Source organism: Gadus morhua, chromosome 3 (assembly GCF_902167405.1).
Source record: "Gadus morhua chromosome 3, gadMor3.0, whole genome shotgun sequence".
In the NCBI taxonomy this organism is placed as follows: domain Eukaryota; kingdom Metazoa; phylum Chordata; class Actinopteri; order Gadiformes; family Gadidae; genus Gadus; species Gadus morhua.
Window position 1 is genome coordinate 12,076,739 of NC_044050.1, and position 21,061 is coordinate 12,097,799.

A 21,061-nucleotide genomic window follows, 5' to 3' on the forward strand; every position below is an offset into this window, starting at 1 on the left:
CCTAGCAGTAGGCTAGGCTAATCAACACGGTTACCAAGTCTTTGAATCAATGATTTAAGTCTCACTTATCAGCCAATGCTTGGACATATATAGCGATACAGCTAAGCTAACGTATTAGTGATTAGTTGCGGTGGCAAAAGAGGACGAAATAACCGAGAGAAACCATACGTGCCTAGCAGTCCTAGCTCCACATTTGTGTTGCAGTTGTTGAAACGACTTTTTCCAGATCAATAACAACCAAATCCTTCATATGTTACAAAAAAAACATCGATCTACTGTGTATGTGCTTAAGAATGGCAAATGAGGGTGCATTTGGAATCAACCAATCAGGGCACGCTCGAACTCCTGAATATTCATAGCGTGCTTTCCAAGGTTAAATGAGTGACGGAGGCTCTGGCGAGGATGTTTTCTCGCAGGACGCCTCGGATTGGCTGACGGGTCCCTTTACTTCAGCACAGCAGAGTCCGCACTCCGCAGCTCATCTCGTTCAGACGGGCGCAAGTCGTCGCAACTCCTTCCACAGGTTGGTCGATGCGTTTCACTTTTCTCCCTTACAGTTGTCCTGGCACCGTTACTAAAACATTTTGCAACATTAATCTGCTATCCATCTTACGGCAGAAACGATTAAGGTGACAGGACGGTTCGTTCGTTGCAAGCCGAATGATGTGATGATGTGCCAAGATAATTTCCTCAAAATGTTTTACTTCCTGCTCGTTTTCTTCTTTAAGCGAATTTGAATGAGTTTGAATTTGTGCATTAACTTTAACCACCGCATTTTCCATATAACTGCGTTATTCACCACGATGATGGAATGTGTGGCGATGCCTCAGTCGCGCACGGATTCTCCCGCAAAACTTCACCGATAAGGAGTTGCATCGGACTTTGACAATTCCGGTTTGAAGTGTTTCCCACCCACCCACCCTCTCAGATGTGTTGTTTGCGTGTTAAATGAGAAATGGAGAAACGCAGCTATTGTCAGATATAGTAGCCTACTTGCAGTGTCTCCTCCGTGCAACTTCAAGACCCTGTTGGCGAAGTGTGTGTGTGTGTGTGTGTGTGTGTGTGTGTGTGTGTGTGTGTGTGTGTGTGTGTGTGTGTGTGTGTGTGTGTGTGTGTGTGTGTGTGTGTGTGTGTGTACACTTGATGAGCAAATACCTAGTGCGCTACACACCAGGAAGAGAGTCTTGGCAGCAGAGAGATGGAGATCATCGACATGATACACGACTTGTTGAAGCCACTACACTATGGGTTTGTGCGTGTAATAATGTTGACAAAGCTAGTGCCACGCCTGAAATATGAAAATGTGGGGCTGAACGGACGGGTTTTTACTCTAGCTTATTATGGCATGTAGTCAATACTGGAAGGGGTTTGTAGGAAAAAGTCGCACACCAGGAATGTCAACTGAAAAGTGGGTTTCTCGACCTCCCCAACATTCGCGTGTTGCGTCTTGCCTCTACCTGTAATCATTGACACCACGACTGTTTTTTCTTTGTGTTGTTTGTGGTTTAGAGTAGGCTACTACTAGGCCTACCTGTTTTGCTATGAAGTGTTGTAACCTTCACTGAGTCACCTTGTGTAGATCGGTTTTTCTTGTTTGACAAACACTTTCTACATATATATGCTGCTGGAGGCCTACTTAATGCACTCTTTGAACTCGACGGTAAACTTCTCTCAACGGAAATTGTTGACTCAACACTTCTTTGAGTAGGCTAACTGACCTTGGCCCATTCTAGCAATACTAGACGTCTTTGCAGGATTTGGAAACACTTTCTGTGCCTGGTACTACAGGACCTTGCCCAGTTGTTGCTGACAGGAACTGAGAGGAACGGAGAGGAATGTCAACTATGAGACTCTACATTAAAGAGATGCCTGTAGGTGAATTATGGTATCGTGTGTGTACTGAAGCCTAGGTATGTTTGAGACATCAGGATATGTATATTATACGCACGATAGGAATGTGTTGACTTGGTATGTATTCAGTACCACTTCATGATGTTAGGAAAGTGTGTGTGTGTGTGTGTTTTGATGTCCATTACCCTTCTCCTTTACTTGGATAGAGAGGAATGTTGGCTTCAGGCCTTCCCCATGCAACCTTTGTTGGTACAAAGCGGTTGAAAGGTGGGCCGTTACTGTTTTTAGTAATCAAATATTAGAATATAATATTTGATTCTACAACTGTCAATGTTTGATTTAGGGGCGGAGCTGGTAATAGTACTATGCAGTTCTGTTTGCACGGCTTTGTATAAAAAAAAAAGAGGCATTTTTTTTAAATCAATAAAACAGTTGTATGTTATATTGTGTTAAATTATTGATTTCTTAAGTAGCTGTGGAATAATGTGTACAATTTGGCAGGTTCAAGATTCAACTATTTCTTAATGCGCTTTAGAAGAGCACAAAAATACACCACATGCCAAAAGTAAGCATTCACACGGAACAAAGTCTTTGGACGGCGTCGCCCCCCCCCCCCCACGGTCCTGTTTGGTCGTCAGTTATTTCCCACTCATCACCTTATCTGGAGGTCAGACGTGTCACCCCAGAAACGTTGCACCTCTGCCCTGCTAGAGCTGGCTCTAGATCCATGGTGCAGGGCAGGCACAGCCTCAAACACCTCATCCCACCCCCTTGTACGTGATCACACACACTCGTCTCTCGCTCAACTGTTGACACACAACAAGTGTTACCAACAACTGCTAATCTTTCTGTGCAAACAACGCTGTTGTAACTACAAGAAAGCTGTGAGGGCCTCAGTGTCCCCTCTGTGTGCAGGGTTGTCTGAGGACATGCTGTTTTGATCCTTTTATGATTATGGAAGGAGGAATATGGTTTCAGTTCGCCCTGTGGTAGGGGTGACTTCACCCACACAGGAACAGGACTTCAGAAAAATCACACATCCAAAAGCAGGAGAAATTATATTTCTGAAATCCTAAACTGTGTGTGTGTGTGTGTGTGTGTGTGTGTGTGTGTGTGTGTGTGTGTGTGTGTGTGTGTGTGTGTGTGTGTGTGTGTGTGTGTGTGTGTGTGTGTGTGTGTGTGTGTGTGTGTGTGTCAGTCAAGGTTAAGTTTCTAGTTTTACTTTAAGCTCCCCATGTTCTAGTACATAATTTATAAGCAATGCAAACACTTTGAGTTTTACTATGTTTCAGTTTGACACAACTTATACTGAAGAAAGAGCTTTCTGTTTGTGCAAATGACCAGCAGTATAATTCATAATTGAGTGCAAACTCTAATCGGATCACAATGCTTTGAAATAGCCAGGACTTCTGGTGAAACATGTTGGTGTCCACAACATACTTTCTTTCAAAATGAAGAAGTATGTTTTAATAAGAACCAGCATCAAATTAACGCTACGGTGTTCCATGACTGCCAGCCCGGAGGCCTTTTGCATTATGCATGGCGTGATTGTATTATATAATTGGAGCGATTAATGGATGAACGGTTGATGTGCTAGATGCATGAATGAATGGGTGACCTTTGTTCTATTTAGCTAACGCCATCCTCTGCACACACACACACACACATACACACAAACAGACTCGAACTGTATTTATTGATAGACTGACGATGGTAATAGTAGACACTGTCCTTTTCTTGGATCCATCCAACAATAGGGGAATGAGATCCAGTCTTTCCGCTCGGCCAATCTGGGCAAGGTATTACAGCCCAGCATTATATTAGTAGTTAGCTAATGGCTATGTCAAGTTCACTAGTGAAACATTATGCTAAAGTCAACCATAATAGCCCAAGGCAGTAGTGTTATAGCCCTAAGCAAATACAGCCATTTTTAAGAAATATTATTGAGGAAAAAAGCATTTTTGATACCTATTTTACTTTCAGGCCCATAGGTATCAGACTTTCAAGCCCATAGATATCAGACTTTCAGGCCTATAGGTATCAGACTTTCAGGCCTATAGGTAACAGACTTTCAGGCCATGGCTTGGTACAAGAATTCAGCACATTTATTTATTTAAAGCTAGAGTTGGGCAATTTATGACATTCTCTATACATCCCAATAGCAATCGATAAATCAAATGCTCAGACAAATAACAAAGAAATAACAGTATGTTCGGGTGCTAGTATCAGACGAATGAAATGATTGAGTGCCATGCCTGTCTACCTATCAGTCTATGACCATAGTCGTCCACAAGGCTAGGCAAGCAATTGCTAAAGCTGGCGAGCTAGTCACATGTTTTGGGAGGGAGACCTAGTACTGATAATACTGATTTTTGCCTGCCTACCTTTATCCTTCTGCAGGACACAAGGCCTGTGTTGTATGTGTGTGTGTCAATCAGTTTGATTATCTAGGCGGTATTGACAGACACTGTATCCACCGAAAATCACTCATCCAGCCCGAGCTCAATCCAAAGATTATTGACAGACACTGTATCCACCGAAAATCACTCATCCAGCCCGAGCTCAATCCAAAGATTAGTTATCGGTGATGCCGAGGTACACCACTCAATCGGTGATTGTGGTTGAACACGACTAATGCATTCCTCCTCCACCACCTGAACCTCTCCTGATATCGCCTTACATAGCATGGTCGCCTGGAGCTCCAGTTCCACCTTTTATTTCTGGATCTTGCTGACTGGTTTTGTATTGTCTCATTTTGTCATCACAAAGTGGCGTCTCGATCATTAAGTGAGAAGGATCACTGCATAGTGCGAACACGTCGTAGCCTTTCAGATAGACGCAAGACTAATTACCAACAAACAACTAATACTCATCAGAAAGCTATACAATGAAACTATATGTAAACTGGGACAATTTCAGGTGGGGACAGGACACCAGGACAATGGCTGTCCCCTGACAACAGGGACGTCTTGTCACCCTCGGCTACTGAAGAGATTCAGAGATAACTAACTACGCTGATGCATGAATGAATGAAGGCCCTTTTGTATTCAGTACTTCCCCCAGCTAAACCTCTCCTTTTCATTTCTTACTTTCTCTTTGCTTTCCTTCCTTCTCTCACTCAGACCCTAACCTTAAAACTCCCTCAAAAGCCAGTGTGTGTGCGTGGCTGCTCTGTATTCCTGGAGTGTTTGTGTGTGTGTGGCTGTGTGTGTGTGTGTGGCTGTGTGTGTGTGTGTGTGTGTATGTAATCTAGACAGCTGGGTCTCTTCCTCCTTCCGGATTGGTTTTCCCCTTCTTCTGCTGTGCTGAAGTGTGTGGTGAGCCAGAGTGGGCTGACCAGACGTTGTGCTCTGCTATTGGTTTCTCATTCTTCCGGCCCAAGTATGGAAATTGGTGTCCGGTTGGGGGGGGGGGGAGTGTTTAGGGTTAACTACCACAAAACCATGTGACACCACTGGCATGTCACTCACATGCGTGGGCCTGGAATGACAACACAATCACATTTGTATACATTTTATAAATGAGGCACACATACAGAAAGAGACTATTTATCTCTCTATACTCTATGCCTCTGGGGCACATCGCAAAACCGGTTTAATGGTGAAGCGGCTGCTTAGTGTGTATATCACTCAGAAGTTAAGTGTGTGGGTGTGGGTGTGGGTGTGGGTGTGTGTGTGTGAGAGTCTGTACCCTGGGGGGGTTGTGTGTTACATAATATTACAGTTGGATTGTATTGTCTGTCCTGTTGTAGGGTGTAACAGCTGTGTTGTGTAAACATTGCAGCTGTTTCCCTGTTAACAGTTGAGGGGTAAACTGAAAATCCTGTAGGTAGAAAAAACAACAGCACAGGTACTCAGGAGTGGAACTGGAATCTCTGTAACCCAAGAACGGCTAACATTGCGGCGACAAATTACCTGTTGGGGCGATTGTAACCTTGAATTAACATTCCTGGTGAATGTTCTCCTCACTCAGCCATGGCACATGGATTTCACAATCAGAAAAACACAGACACAACACATTTCACAAGCACACAGACGGACGGATGGACAGAGTCATGGTCACACCCAGACAGACGGCAGCCAACCGCGGAGAGCGCACAGCTGATGGGTGCACGTGGTGTTGTCCCGCGCGGCCAGAGATCAAAGGCCCTGGGACTCTACGATACACGTGTGTGTGTGTGTGTGTGTGTGTGTGTGTGTGTGTGTGTGTGTGTGTGTGTGTGTGTGTGTGTGTGTGTGTGTGTGTGTGTGTGTGTGTGTGTGTGTGTGTGTGTGTGTGTGTGTGTGTGTGTGTGTGTGTTGGGGCCACTGGGGTTATGCGTCTTTAATGGTGGTGATGTCACGGTGAGAGGGGGGGGCCTGGGGTGTCCAGGCCCGTCCCAGCCTCTGTTTGCAGTGGGAGGCGGTCTGCTATTCATAGTAGCCCCACGCAGACACACAAACTCACACACCTCAGCTCAGGGGGACTATTAAAGTTCAGTTGAAGTGCTGCGGGCAGGATCTTGACTCGCACACAAACACAGCGCTAACTCCACCGGCTTGTTCACCTGGGTTCTTCAGCGTCCGGTGTGCTTCCTCACTCACTGTAAGTTCTTACTCGTGTCTTAACTTGAAAAATGCTGGCGTGAAAATGTTTGAATGAGTGTGGGGAGGTGTCTATCTCCATGGTCTAGCACATTGAGATATATCCGCACCGTTCCTTGTACTTGCGTGACATTGTGTCAAATACCATGTAGCATTTCAATTGTTGCATTGTACTTTTTACCCCGTGGCATCTTCTCATTGCTACGATTTATGAGTACTAATAATCCCAAGGAGATACAGTATGTGGAGGTGGCTCTGAGCCCGTTGGAACACGTCAGAGGAACTGAGGTTAAAATAGCAATAGGCGAAAAGTCAATTGTTCAACCGACCGTCACCTCAGATGACCCAACGAATTGGTGCTCAAACCAATCATTCCCCATCAATGTTAATACTTATTCACAACTTTGAATAAGGACATTAGGTTAAGGTTTAATTGTGGTCATTTCACAGGCAAGCTGATTTGAATTGAAACCACTATCTGGTAAGAGTATATAATAAATGTCATTGATGTTATAATGAATGAAAGGTTATTCGTTAACAATTTCGAAGCTGTCTTTAGAATTTAAATCAGCTGGAGATTGTTTGCTCTTTTATCTAAATGTTTACTTATTGAGTAAACTGATAAGCACTCAGTTTACCGTGACCTATGGCAGAAGGAATTTAACGTTTGTTTGGTCACAAGAGATAGACCAGATGCAATGCTGCTGTTTTAGTGTTTTACAAAGTACTACATCGTATGTCTACCATTGTATGATGTTGACATTTATTTTTTTCCATTTACATTCATACTACCCGTATTGAAATTGTAATTCTATTTATCTCTATCTTGTTTGTATGTGTTCTTATTTTCATTGAAAGTTGTGATCCCTGTTTCAATTCTCTGCTTTGTGGTGTGTAGCCCTCTCATCTCCCACCTAGTCTGACAAATAGCACCTACGCCAGAGACGGGAAGTGTTTTTTAAGTAAGAACAGAAACTGATGTTGTCATGGCTCAGCTGAGAAGTAGTCACAAGCATCTGCTTGTCTGATCGGGAAATGCGGTGGGAAATGGCCTGTTTGAGAAATTTAGCCACCAGTTGCAGATGATTCAGTCAATTTAAAAACTTTTTAAATGCTTTATCTTTTGAGGATTCATTTAAATCCAACACAGACACGTAGATAAATCCATGCAAGAAATACATGTCAACTCAATTCTTTGAATACCAGACTAACAGTAATAATACACTAATACAGTACTTTAACTATTAAAACAATACGGTAATAAAATATTATGAATACAATACTTGCAGTAGTCATACAGTACTTGGAATATTAATACAATACATACAAAATGAATACACAAATTCAACACTTACAATACTTACAATGCTAATGCAACACTAATACAAATCTTTCCGTAGCTTGAACCATCCTTAACATTATTGTGAAGTAGAGCTGTGTGCTCTACGTTTTAGGTCCAGACTTTCAAAATGTTTGGGTTAGTTTTCTCCTGGAAATGCAAATGTTTGTAAGAAAAAAGCGCCTGTTTCATCTCCATGCAAATAACTAATTTAAATCTCCGTCAATTCAGCTTGTTCAGCTTTGCAGTATTTTTGGCGGCCCATCACATTCCATCACACATGAGACTATAGAAGGGGGTCACGTTAACACAGAAAAGCATGAATAAAACTGACTCAAAAACTCTGTCTTCCGCCCCCCCCCTCCCCCTGCAGTAAATACGTTGCCATGGAGATTCCGGGTGTGCTAAGGCAGCTGTGGAGTCCGGAGCTGGAGGACCTGCGGCAGTACGTGCGCAGCGTGCCTACCAACGTGCTCATGGGCATGAGCGCCTTCGCCGCCCTCAGCACCTACTGGTACGCCACACGGCCCCGGGCCATCCCCGCCCGCTGCGACCTCGCCATGCAGTCCGTGGAAGTACCGGTAGGTCACATGATCACACGCCACTCCGAACTGACAGTTAGATCATCATGATCACCCGCCACTCCGAACCGACTGTTAGGTCACAGGCAGGGGCGCAGATGGGATTTTTGAACTGCAAATGATTTCAACTCAATACGTTTATTTTTGTGTAATCTGGGCTTTAACTAGCGCTCAAGTAGTTACTTTCGTAATTGCCTATGGGCCAATGGTTTGCACTAAAAAGCCATTGGAGAACTCTTATTTGAAATCATGGATAAACAACAGGGAACATTGTTAAACAAGGGCCTCCTTGATCAACCCTAGCCATATATAATGAAACTGTTAATTGTCTGGAATGCCAATCACCCACAGAAACAATTTTTTGTCTGTCCAGTCTGTCAAGCCTCTCTTGGTGAATATGGCACAAAGCAATTGAGTCTTTTTTGCGTCATGGTTGATCGCAACCATGTCTTCAATCTGCGTAACCCACTAAAACTGCGCTCTGCCTCAGCAGATGATATGGGCACCACCATCAACAATCTCACTAGTGTCTCTACCTGATCAAACAGGCCACGGACATCGGGGGGCATTTCTTTCAAAGCATGCACAGCATCTGCAGTTTAAACATGGCCAGTTGGACTCTCAAGTCTTCCTCTTTCAGTTCAGGATATTTGCGAACTGCTGCATCATTTGCAATGGGAGTAAGGAGTGAGTTTTCCATTTATTTTAATGTTGGAATTAGGGATGCACCGATCGTGAAATTCTGGGCCGATACCGATGTTTAAAATAACAATTTGGCCGACACAATTTCTCAGCGACCCGGGTTCGAATCCCTCCTGTGGTCCTTTGCTGCCCATCCTCCCCTCTTTCTCCGACACCTTCCTGTCTATCGAACTCTATCACAAAGCATAAAAAAGCAAAATTAAACCTCTAAAAAATGTTTACGGGCTTCTCGCCATTAAGAGATACAATTCAGATTTGGATTGCACAAGCTTCTAACCTTGTAGGAAGACCAAAGCATTGGGGTGGACCAGAAGCAGAGGCTTCACCGCGTTGCTCTGTGTCTGCAGGGTACCGAGGGCGCCCGGCGGCTGGCCCACAGCGACCAGCTGCTGACCCACTTCTACGACGACGCCCTGACCCTCTACGAGCTGTTCCTGCGAGGCCTGCGGGTGTCCAGTGAGTTCCCTCTGCTTTCGACAAGGTTGTTGGGGGGAAACCGCAATGCAATGCGACGACTGAGCGCCATAGACTGTGTCAACGGTTCGCTCCCAGAGGAGACATTTTCTGGGTTTTGTACAGGTTCCATGGCGACGACCTAACCAATGTCTTCAGTAGTAGCTTTTAAATTGACACGGTATGTCTTTCAGCAGAGTTTTATTCATTTTAGTTTGCGTATATAGTGGCGCTGAGCCTTACTATAATGAAATACTCCCATTTTCTAGAAAACCTTTGTTTCACATTTACAAAACCCCTTTTGTATGCTGATTAGATTTACAAACAACAGTCCTGCCGGGACAATGAGTATCCTCAGTGGAGAAAGGACCTCAGGCTTTTTTGGGATCCCTAGCAGAAGGCTGAACCGGTTGGGAGGACAGCTACTCGCCCGATGCATGCGAGCAATTTGGCTTCAAGCCCTGATAACGCATATTTCCTAGTCTGCTTGTCTATAGTCTATTTGCATCCAAAGCTTATTACAATGCATTAGGTGGTGGATGATATACTGTGTGTTTTGTATTATGGGCGTTCCCAGTGGGAATTGAACCCACGTGCTACAGGGTCAATTTGGCATTATTTTCTAAAGATTTTCTGTGGTCTCCTGACAGATGACGGACCGTGTCTAGGGTCTAGGAAGCCCAACCAGCCTTATGAATGGCAGTCCTACAGCGAGGTGAGGCGTCAGAAGCAGGGGAAGACTCTTGCTCAAGACATTCTTTCAATGTTCTAACATCAATAATGGCAGCCGTTGTAGTAACGGCAGGACCAACAATAGTCACTTTTGATTTTGTACAAACCCAGGTGGTGATTCGAGCAGAACACATCGGCTCAGCGCTCTTACACAAAGGTCACACTCCAGACGGAGACAAACACATTGGAATATTCTCCCAGAACAGGCCGGAGGTAAGGCTGACACTTGGTTTTCCTTAAAACCAAGGGCTGTGCCACTGTCCTTTCATCGCAACCCTCTTTATCAGTCTACCGTCGTTCGAACTGCTGTTTTTGAAGCAGCACATCAAGGTTTAATGTTTCGCTGTTGTATTTGCCAACAAAATGCTATCTATTATATTATCTGAAAGCAATGCTCTCCGACAATACACGAGATGCGTTTTGAGCGGAATAATAAAGAGCAGAATTTCTGCTCTTTATTTATCTTGAAGCCTTCAGTTCAGAACAGCCGAGCCGTGGTCTCACCATGTCCTGTGTGTTTTCCTTCCAGTGGACCATCACTGAGATGGCGTGCTACACGTACTCCCTGGTGGCCGTCCCGCTCTATGACACCCTGGGCACGGACGCCATCGACTACATCATCGACCAAGGTGCGTCCCGAAACACGCATGCACGCACCGGCCGTGGTGTCACGACCCTGTGGCTGACACAAGACCGAATAGTAGATCTGCGGTACTGACGTAAACCATGACACATGCAGAACACACTAAAATGTCCCCTCTGTGGCTGAGCTTGTCTATGGTGCCCACTAGTTGTACGACCATGGTGTCACGAGCAAGTGGTTGGGTTTTATGATCGCAGCAGTTTGTTTTGGACCGACGAATCAAACGGACGTTATCCATTAATGCAACGCACCACCGCTTTAACCAGTCGCCACATAACCAGAGTCCAGCTAACAGATGGGCGTTTTAACCCCTGATGGAATTAGGTTTAGAAATGATGAATGCTTTGGGCATGTCGATTCTGTTGGCTTTTATAACCTCATACAAAGCTGAGGTCTGAGTGGACGCGTTCAAGAAGTTTGAGGACAAGGTTAAAATTGCTTGAACTTTGAGCGCGGCCCCAAGTTGGACAATCTGAGGAGCTTCAACCCGAGGTTGGGCTTCACCGCCTCAACACCCTAGGAACACAATGCTGGCGCTGGATAGATAGATAGATAGATAGATAGATAGATAGATAGATAGATAGATAGATAGATAGATAGATAGATAGATAGATAGATAGATAGATAGATAGATAGATAGATAGATAGATAGATAGATAGATAGATAGATAGATAGATAGATAGATAGATAGATAGATAGATAGATATAGGTTTTCATTAAAACATATATATGTTTTTCTTTTTGATTACACATGTATTTATTCCAGGGCACATTTAAAGGCCACTTCCTATCAGTCACCCGCTGTGCTTTACCTGAAGAGTTACTGAACCCAAAAACCGTAAAAAACTAATGTTTTAAATGTGGTTATTTGTCTTCTAATTTCAAACTACTACTGCTACTGCAATCACGCCTTCATTTAGTGAAAGTCCTATGTAGTTTCAAGCCTCTGCCAATTCTTCTGTGAGCATCAAGGTGTGTGTGTGTGTGTGTGGGGGGGGGGGGGCACAGTCCAGGCAGTGCGCGGTTTAACTTCACGGCCGTGTCCGAGAGAGGGTCAACCTTCTCGGACAAGCACAGCGTAACGCCAAGGGTTGTGGTGCATTTCGTATACCGCAATCGCTCCTGGTAACACTTAAAAAAAAAAAAAAAAGTATCACAAAGGTGGCTTGGGTCGTCGCCATGGGGATGACAGGCCCCCCTCCTTTTACTAAAACCCTCAGCCCCAAAACATCTCTGCGCAAGAATGCCAGCCGAAACACGGGGTCAACCATCACCCCGCTGTGAGCTTATCTTGGGTCTCGTGGGTGTCTCCCAGCCTCCATCTCCACGGTGTTCTGCGACGTGCCCGACAAGGTGAGGCTGATCCTGGGCTGCGTGGCGGAGAAGCAGCACTCGGTGAAGACCCTGGTGGTCATGGAGCCTGTGGACAGTGAGCTGGTGGCCCAGGGGCTGACCTGCGGCATCCAGATCCTCAGTCTCGCACACATAGAGGTGAGAGAAGAAGAACGAGCCTCCGCAGACCCTGGCCTCCGCTACCTCCACAGCCAGAGAGGATTATAAGGGGGTCTATTATGTAGAAATAGGAAGCGACTGATAATGGTCATCGCTTAAGCAGTGGCAGGCTAATAGTGCTTGGCTTCGGGACCCTCCCTCTACAGGTACACTAACAATCAGTTGACGCGACTCCGATCGCAACACAAGTGTTAACAGACAGCGGCCGCACAATATGCGAGGCTGAGAGCACATGCATTGCTTTCCCTCGGTTCTGTGGTACTCCAATCACCACACCACATCGGCTATAATTCGTTTGCTTTATCGCTAAGCTAAGCATAGGCTGAAAAGACAATGAGTGAAAGACAAATGATGAGTGAAAGACAAATTATTAGCGATGGCGTAGTTATGGATTTGATGTCTTGGTAACACTGATGTATTTCATTCCTAAGCCAGCCCAGCCTTTTCTTGGGATCCCTTAACCTTACCCTTAGAACCAGTAGGCTCCTGAAGATTGTAAATGGAGTTAAAGTTGAATTTGAAATCGGAAGTAATCAGAATAATGACACAAGACAGAGTATTAGTTCTGCACAAGTGAAGAAAAACATGACTCATGCAGAACACACGAAAAGGTCCCCTCTGGGACCTGACCTTTTCTAAGGTGCCCACTAGTTTGGACTTGTTATGATATAAACTCAGCAAATACAATTAATTGATAAAAAATATGGCTACTCACAGATTCACTTGACATGAATAAGCTACAACGATAAAGGAATCTTAACACATTTCAGCCGGGATGGTTAAAATGTTAAAGATCCTTAAGATCGACCCCTGCTCATAACTGTCCATTTTTGTGTTTGAAGGATCTTGGAAAAGCCCACTATGCCAAGCCTGCAGTGAGTAAACATACAAGCACATTGTAACTCATCCACCCCCACGCTCTCCCGCAACATAAACCTCCTCTCTTCCATTATCTCACTACTAAAGCAATCACACTTTTTCCATTTGATTCCAAATGACGACGTCCAACATATATATTGATAGTCATTAGTTTGAGTTCTGTGTGACAGTTAGTTATTGTTTCCTATTTGTCTCTTTAATTTCCGTTTGCAATGTGCCACAGCCTCCAAAGCCAGACGATCTGGCACTAGTCTGCTTCACCTCTGGGACCACAGGTAAACCCTCCATAGACTCCAGAACACAGACTCTGTACATGTGAGCACATTCAAATGACGTGCTACTGCATATTGATGTCTAATCCTGATTGTATGTCCTTCTAGGGAACCCTAAGGGTGCGATGCTAACACATGGGAATGTCATCTCAAACACTGCAGCCTTCCTTGAGCTAACAGAGGTAAACACCGTCAATATTGACGTGGTGCATTATTGTAAAGATAACTTTAAACCTCACCCAACAACTTCCGGTGTGGTTGTTTGGAACGGATAAATAACGACAACAACATCAGGGGGTGTTGTTGGGGTGTTGGATCTGTTAACTGTAGAAACATGCAGTCAACAAGAAATCCTTCCTGCTTCCTTCAGCTTTTCTGAACAATTCTTTCCCTTTTCCTTCCGTGTAAAAATGATGCTAGCTCAATGACGGGTTAGGCTATTGCCTACACTGGGTTAGCCATTTACAGACTTTAAATTGACGGACAACCGATACCTGCAAATTGTTCGCGAGGGTAGGACTTTTGAGACTAAAAGATAGTTTTTAAGAAATTGTGTAGGTGTATGGATGAATACCTCTGTTATATTTTGGTTGTTTTTTTACGTCTTTGAACCCTGTCCTTAAAAAATATTGCTTTCAGATCTCCATTTTGGTTTTAACCTAGCTCCATAGCAAATTAACTGGGACGCTTTCTAATATTCCTTTTGAACTGTGCTATCTCAGTTCACACTCTCTTTCTCCTTCTTCCTGTGCCGTTCCTCTTCTCTGTGGTCTGACCTTCATGTCTCATCTCCATGTCTGGGCCTCAGAAAGACCTGAAGCTATGCACTAAAGATGTACACATCTCCTTTCTTCCTCTGGCCCACATGTTTGAGAGGGTGGTGGAGGTATGCCTTTATTGACGTTTGTGTCGGTGTGTTTACGTGTGTGTGTTTGCATGTGTGTGTGTGTGTGTGTGTGTGTACTTGCATGTGTTTGCCATGTGCTTCACAGGTACATTGCAAGCTGACCGCCCATGATGTTCACATGTCCTTCCTCCCGCTAGCACACATGTTTGAGAGAGTGGTCGCGGTATGTAGATACATACACCAGTTTCTTTCTTCAGATTGTTGTGGTTTTAACTCACGATTTTTGAATTGGTGCCACCAACTTTATTCCAATAGTTTGATATTTATATGAATTATTGGCAAGAGGATGAGGAAATCTTTCACCGACAAAAGTAAAAAAATTAGGATATGTGTATTTGCCTCATTTAAATGCATGTTTTAATGAAAAATAAATAAAACAGTGACATCAACTCAACAGACAGAAACGTATTCTGATCAATATGTTTGATCATCAGCTAGAGATGAAACCTATTCATCTCTAGCTGTTTACCGCTTGCTCTCAACTCTTGTTTGTGTTAGTCATTACTAGTTGCCTTTGGGGAAGTTCAAGGATGTAAATAAATCCGTTCTGGAAATGTCCTCAGGTGCATGCAAATCAAATGTAGATGATTTTATGCAGAGCATCTTACTTTGTGTACATTGTGCATGTTAGCATGGGCAGCTCCCAGTGTCTATACAACCCCTAATCCTGTCAGCTGCTCCATGAGTTAAGGCCGTGCTCTTAGCAGTCGGGACAGTCGACCCATTTGTCCTTCAACTTTCGCCCAAGATGATATGCATATCATGTTACGTTATATAATATTATATCATACCATATCATACAATCATGTTTTTCTGCTTCACTAAACATTTGGAGCTGGCGTTTGTTTGACCAATGCACTGTTAACCACAGTTGAATCCTGATTTAGGAGTAAAACCTGTGACTAGATTTTGCCAAAGCAACAACCACTGTTTGAGATTGTCAGTGAATACATTCCTGTTTGATTTGTTTTTAATATATTTTGTTAAAAAATATATATTTACCGTTACGTTATTAGTTGATGACTAAAATAAATTCAAACAAAAGCCATGACTCACATTTCAAGATGTTTCAAATACGTTTTTTCACCTTTTATAAATTGTTTTACCAAAGTCTAGGAATTCTTAAAAAAAATTAATCTGCTGTGAGTTGAGACGTAGGATTCATCCTTGCAAAGCAGCGCCCCTTAGTGGCGCTGTGTGTTACTGCGTCGGTGTGTAACGTGTCTTGCCTTGTGATCCAGGGGGTCGTCCTCATCAACGGGGGCCGCATCGGCTTCTTCCAGGGGGACATCCGTCTGCTGATGGACGACATGAAGATGCTGAGACCAACGGTCTTCCCAGTCGTTCCGCGTCTTCTCAACCGCATGTTTGATAAGGTCAGAGGAACAGGAAGTATGGGATTATATTAGTCTCTAGTTGTGTCCGTGATGATAATGGCTGAATGTCCTCCGTCACTACAATGTCGTCACTATCTCATATCACTAGTGAAGCTTGATCAGATCGTTTTTACCAGTCACTCACCTCATACTTCAATGTAATGTACTCTGGAATATTACTTAATTCAATCTGATCCACTTTGTTGACATGCATGCTTTTCTTTACACATGCAATACATTTGACTCTTTCCCTCTCAGTTTACAGACATCACATTTAAATGTTTATGTATAAAACTTTGTGTTCACAGATATTTGGTATGGCCGGGTCTCCGTTGAAACGATGGCTGCTGGACTTTGCGTCCAGGAGGAAGATGGCAGAGTTTAAAAGTGGTGTGGTGAGGAAGGACAGCATTTGGGACAAATTCATCTTCAAGAAGATCCAGGTGAGAATACCACATACAAGTTCTGTCATGTCGGAGATGTTTTGATGGAGGATTTGGTCGTTTTATTAAATGTACCTTCTGGGATCACTAAAGTCCATCTTATCTCATCGTATGTTATCGTAAGTTTAAGTTTATTCATTTTAATTGATCAAGAACGATTGCTAATTCTCTGTGAAAGTTCAAAGCTGAATAGAAGCAAAATCCATCCAGTAAATGGCACCACACCTCTTCAGTGTAAAGAAAGAGGTGTCCATTATTCTGTGTGTGTGTGTGTGTGTGTGTGTGTGTGTGTGTGTGTGTGTGTGTGTGTGTGTGTGTGTGTGTGTGTGTGTGTGTGTGTGTGTGTGTGTGTGTGTGTGTGTGTGTGTGTGTTCTTGGTTCTGCCTCCAGAGCGGACTGGGCGGGCGGGTGCGGCTGATGATAACCGGGGCTGCTCCAGTCTCCCCAGCGGTCCTGACATTCCTCCGCACGGCCATCAGCTGCCAGGTCAGTCCCGCTACCACACACACCCCTCACCTCTTCTACTGTACACCCCCCTCACCTCTTCTACTGTACACCCCCCTCACCTCTTCTACTGTACACCCCCCTCACCTCTTCTACTGTACACACCCCCCTCACCTCTTCTACTGTACACACCCCCCTCACCTCTTCTACTGTACACCCCCCTCACCTCTTCTACTGTACACACCCCCCTCACCTCTTCTACTGTACACCCCCCTCACCTCTTCTACTGTACACACACCCCTCACCTCTTCTACTGTACACACCCCTCACCTCTTCTACTGTACACACACCCCTCACCTCTTCTACTGTACACACCCCTCACCTCTTCTACTGTACACACCCCTCACCTCTTCTACTGTACACACCCCTCACCTCTTCTACTGTACACCCCCCTCACCTCTTCTACTGTACACACCCCCCTCACCTCTTCTACTGTACACACCCCTCACCTCTTCTACTGTACACCCCCCTCACCTCTTCTACTGTACACACACCCCTCACCTCTTCTACTGTACACACCCCTCACCTCTTCTACTGTACACACACCCCTCACCTCTTCTACTGTACACACCCCTCACCTCTTCTACTGTACACACATCTAATGCACACAACCGCTTGCTTTTATGTGTGCTTCATGTTTTAATTAAAAAAATATGAATGTAATTTTAACAATAATTTCCAAGAATGTGTTTTTCATAATATTCGTAAATGCTTGTCTAAAAAGCAAATTCTATTTAAATGAACATCCAAATATGGCAACTTGAGACGGGCATTTGACGTGTTTATTTTACAGACGGCAGCAAAAGTGAAAATTGCCAATGGATATCGTCATGAACTGCAGCACTAACATCAGCGTGTCTTTCAGTTTTATGAAGGATACGGCCAGACTGAGTGCACTGCCGGCTGCTCCATGACGCTCCCCGGGGACTTCTCCGCAGGTAAGCAGCTCCCAGACACATCAACGATTAGCGTAACGGAGAACCATGGGAGAACGGTTCCTCACACCTCCTGCCCCCCAGGTCACGTCGGGCCTCCTCTGCCCTGCAACCTCGTCAAGCTGGTGGACGTCCCTGACATGAACTACCTGGCGGCCAACGGGGAGGGCGAGGTAAGAACCCGGTGAGAGCCCGGAGCCCCCCAGTGTACCCAGTGTACCCTGGGGCACCCTGGAGACGTGCGCCGGAAGAACAGTGGTGTGAGACTCTATGGTCTCGCTGCTGAGTGGGAGCCAATCACGAGACACTGTATGGTGCTTTTAATGGTCCACAGTTTCTACCTGTGGTGGTGGTGGTGTTGTTGTTGTTATTATCACTCCCCTTATTGTGTGTCTGTTTTGGGCTGGCCACTTCTTAGTGATGTAGGGCTGAAGGTTATGGGGGGGGGGTAGTAGGGCCTTCTTTGTGTTGTAGGGCTGATGGTTATGGGGGGGGGGGGGGGGGGGGGGGGGTAGGGCCTTGTTTGTGTTGTAGGGCTGATGGTTATAAGGGGGTTGGTCCTTTAGGTCCATTTATATAGGGATTTCCAATGCACAAAGGAACTTTATAACAATAATACAATTGGAAATGCAGATGGTAGCAGATCCTGAACTTTCAGTTTCACCATATTGAGCGATTTGTTTGCAAGTCAAACAGTGAAAAGCAAATAACAGCATCTGAAATATGAACCGTCCTCTCTATCCTAGGTGTGTGTTAAGCTGTCCTTCTCCCCACTAGGTGCGTCTTAAGCTGTCCCTCTCTACCCTAGGTGTGTGTTAAGCTGTCCTTCTCCCCACTAGGTGTGTCTTAAGCTGTCCCTCTCTATCCTAGGTGTGTGTTAAAGGACCAAACGTATTCCGAGGGTACCTGAATGACCCTGAGAGGACGGCAGAAGCTCTGGACGAGGACGGCTGGCTGCACATGGGGGACATCGGGAAATGGCTGCCGGTGAGCAAACACCCCCACAGAGTGCCTCGCTCATTGCCCCCATAACCAACGGAAGGTGCTCCCACTGCCCGCCATTAAACCCCTCGGGTGGGAGCTGAACACCACAACCCTTGTTTCATTATGGGATGGCAGGGAAACGCCAAAGGAATCACTGCAAGTGAAATTGTATTTGTGTCGAGCCCCGTCTCAACGTGTCCGTCTCCGGTGTTCACAGAACGGGACCTTGAAGCTCATCGACCGGAAGAAGAACCTGTTTAAGCTCGCCCAAGGAGAATACATCTCCCCCGAGAAGATAGAGACCATCTACAACAGCTGTGGGCCCGTGGCCCAGATCTTTGTCCATGGAGACAGCCTACAGGTAGGCTCCACCTCAGCATTACCCAGATGATGCATTATATACTGTATCCACTCTATCAGTATCTACATATGAGGTGGATTTTAATGAGACATGTGGGAGGATGCGGAAGGGGTTTAAATGTTTGAGGGGTTTATGCTTGAGGGGTATATAGGATTTTTTCGGGGGGTTACGTAGACAGAGTATATAGGGTACAGGTATATAGACAGAGCGTGAGGGGTATATGATCATTTATTTAAATCTTGTGTGGTGTGTCCAGGCTTTCCTGGTGGCCATAGTGGTGCTGGATCCTGAACTGTTACCGGGCTGGGCCCAGCAGCGAGGCATCGAAGGCTCCTACAAAGAACTCTGCCAGAACAAGGTCGGTTTACCTCCCTCTGTCCATCAGCCACGAGAGCTGGCTGGACATCACCGTGGATTCTAACATACCTTTTCCCGATGTTAGGAGATTAAGAAAGCCATCCTGGAGGACATGGTGATGCTGGGGAAGGAGGGAGGGCTGAAGTCCTTCGAACAGGTAATCATTACTGCCAAAAACCAACCGATGGTCCCTCATCGTCATGCTATAGACGTTGGCCGGTGTAGCCTCATGGTCATGTCCACACTCTGTGCAGGTGAGAGAAATCCTGCTGCACCCGGAGATGTTCACGGTGCAGAACGGCTTGCTGACGCCGACGCTGAAGGCCAAGCGCTTTGAGCTCCTGCGTCAGTTCAGGGAGCAGATCGACGCGCTCTACGCCAGCGTGACGATGTAAAGGCTGCTCCCATTTCAGAAGAGCAGAAGCAAAGAGAGACAATCATTTAGCACCTATTGCCTGAACCAAATAGATGTCAATGGAAGGACCCTCGCGTAAATATGGCTGTTCATCATTCTCCTATTAACTGGATCCTTCGGCAAAGAGGATCCTATTTTTAACAAGTTGCAGCAGAGCGGATAATAGGTCAACTAAAGTAGAAAGTCAGACATTACGACCTTAATACGACGCATTAATACTGTAGGACATTAATTAAGATTGAATAGTGCCACATCTGTGCCTTAACTGAACCTTAAACGTCCTGTCCCGCTTCAGGACGGAATAAGGATCTTTGTCAACAACCAGGAAGTTGCAATGAACCTTTTAATTTTCAACAAATGGTGGTGCGTCATATTTAATATTTTGAGTTGATATTTAAAGTTGTCATAGTACTTGTAAATAATATATGTAGAAGAAAGCAAGTATTTGTAAAGGGTGTGATGACCGGCACTATAGTTATTCCCTGCATTCTCTTGAGGTCACAGTGACTAAAAGGAAACGTCTAACTTGGCTGTTTACCAGCGCACGAGACCACTGCTTCATAAACCAGTTGTGAAAACAACCTCCGTCCCTCAGCAGCGTGAAATCCTGTTTCCACAAAAACTTCCCAGAAAAGGTTGGACCACGGACATAATTTGTTCCCAACAAGGGTATGAAGCAGAGCTGGTATGGTAGAAAGCAGCCGGGCGAGTCGGTGCCCTTTGAGGTCAGGCTACAGGGCGATCACGATCCGGTGGCAAACTAAACTGTTACATGTAGCATAAGTCTGAGCGTCTGAGGCCTGATAATGTCATGCATTCATTTCAGCCTTAGGATGTGGCCAATTGTTTTGTTTTTTAAATATCAATATTTACTGAGATCAATAAAACCACTGTCACCATGCTGTCATTTCATAATGGTCTATTTTCATTTGATTTAAAATGTCTATTGGCCGGAACTTCTGTTTTGTTTATTAAAAGGCCTCCCTTTTCTTCTAAAGAAGTTAACAAATTAAGCTATCATTTTAGTTCTCATTACTAGTACTTAATAAGTGCATTTATAATCAGTGCATTTGTAGCAAAGATGTAAATCTGAAGAACTACAGACCTATTTTTGCATCATTCAAAACGCATCAATGCGTGTTGAAGCACGCATTGATTGACCAGCAAAAAGTCTGTTTTGTTTTTGTGTATCTGACAGCATCTTTAACTCTGACCACTTTACAAAATCCTC

At 44.8% G+C, this 21,061-nt stretch overlaps 1 protein-coding gene across 3 annotated transcripts; it reads left to right on the forward strand.

The window, feature by feature from the left end:
• Positions 1–362: 362 nt before the first annotated feature.
• Positions 363–20,742, forward strand: LOC115541075 (long-chain-fatty-acid--CoA ligase 1). 3 transcript variants are annotated; one of them, XM_030352824.1, is made up of 21 exons: positions 363–523; positions 8,147–8,354; positions 9,404–9,512; positions 10,160–10,224; positions 10,353–10,454; positions 10,771–10,870; positions 12,201–12,376; positions 13,240–13,272; positions 13,500–13,551; positions 13,657–13,730; positions 14,357–14,434; positions 15,697–15,831; positions 16,140–16,274; positions 16,665–16,760; positions 17,644–17,716; positions 17,798–17,886; positions 18,584–18,700; positions 18,915–19,058; positions 19,315–19,416; positions 19,501–19,572; positions 19,670–20,742. In XM_030352824.1, exons 1-21 carry the CDS (start codon positions 378–380, stop codon positions 19,808–19,810), a joined length of 2,247 nt encoding a protein of 748 aa, XP_030208684.1. In that variant the 5' UTR covers positions 363–377; the 3' UTR covers positions 19,811–20,742. The 3 variants fall into 3 exon arrangements, with proteins under 3 accessions (XP_030208684.1, XP_030208682.1, XP_030208683.1); XM_030352822.1 differs by lacking the exon at positions 14,357–14,434 and adding an exon at positions 14,541–14,618; XM_030352823.1 differs by lacking the exons at positions 363–523; positions 14,357–14,434 and adding exons at positions 6,166–6,435; positions 14,541–14,618.
• Positions 20,743–21,061: the final 319 nt, after the last annotated feature.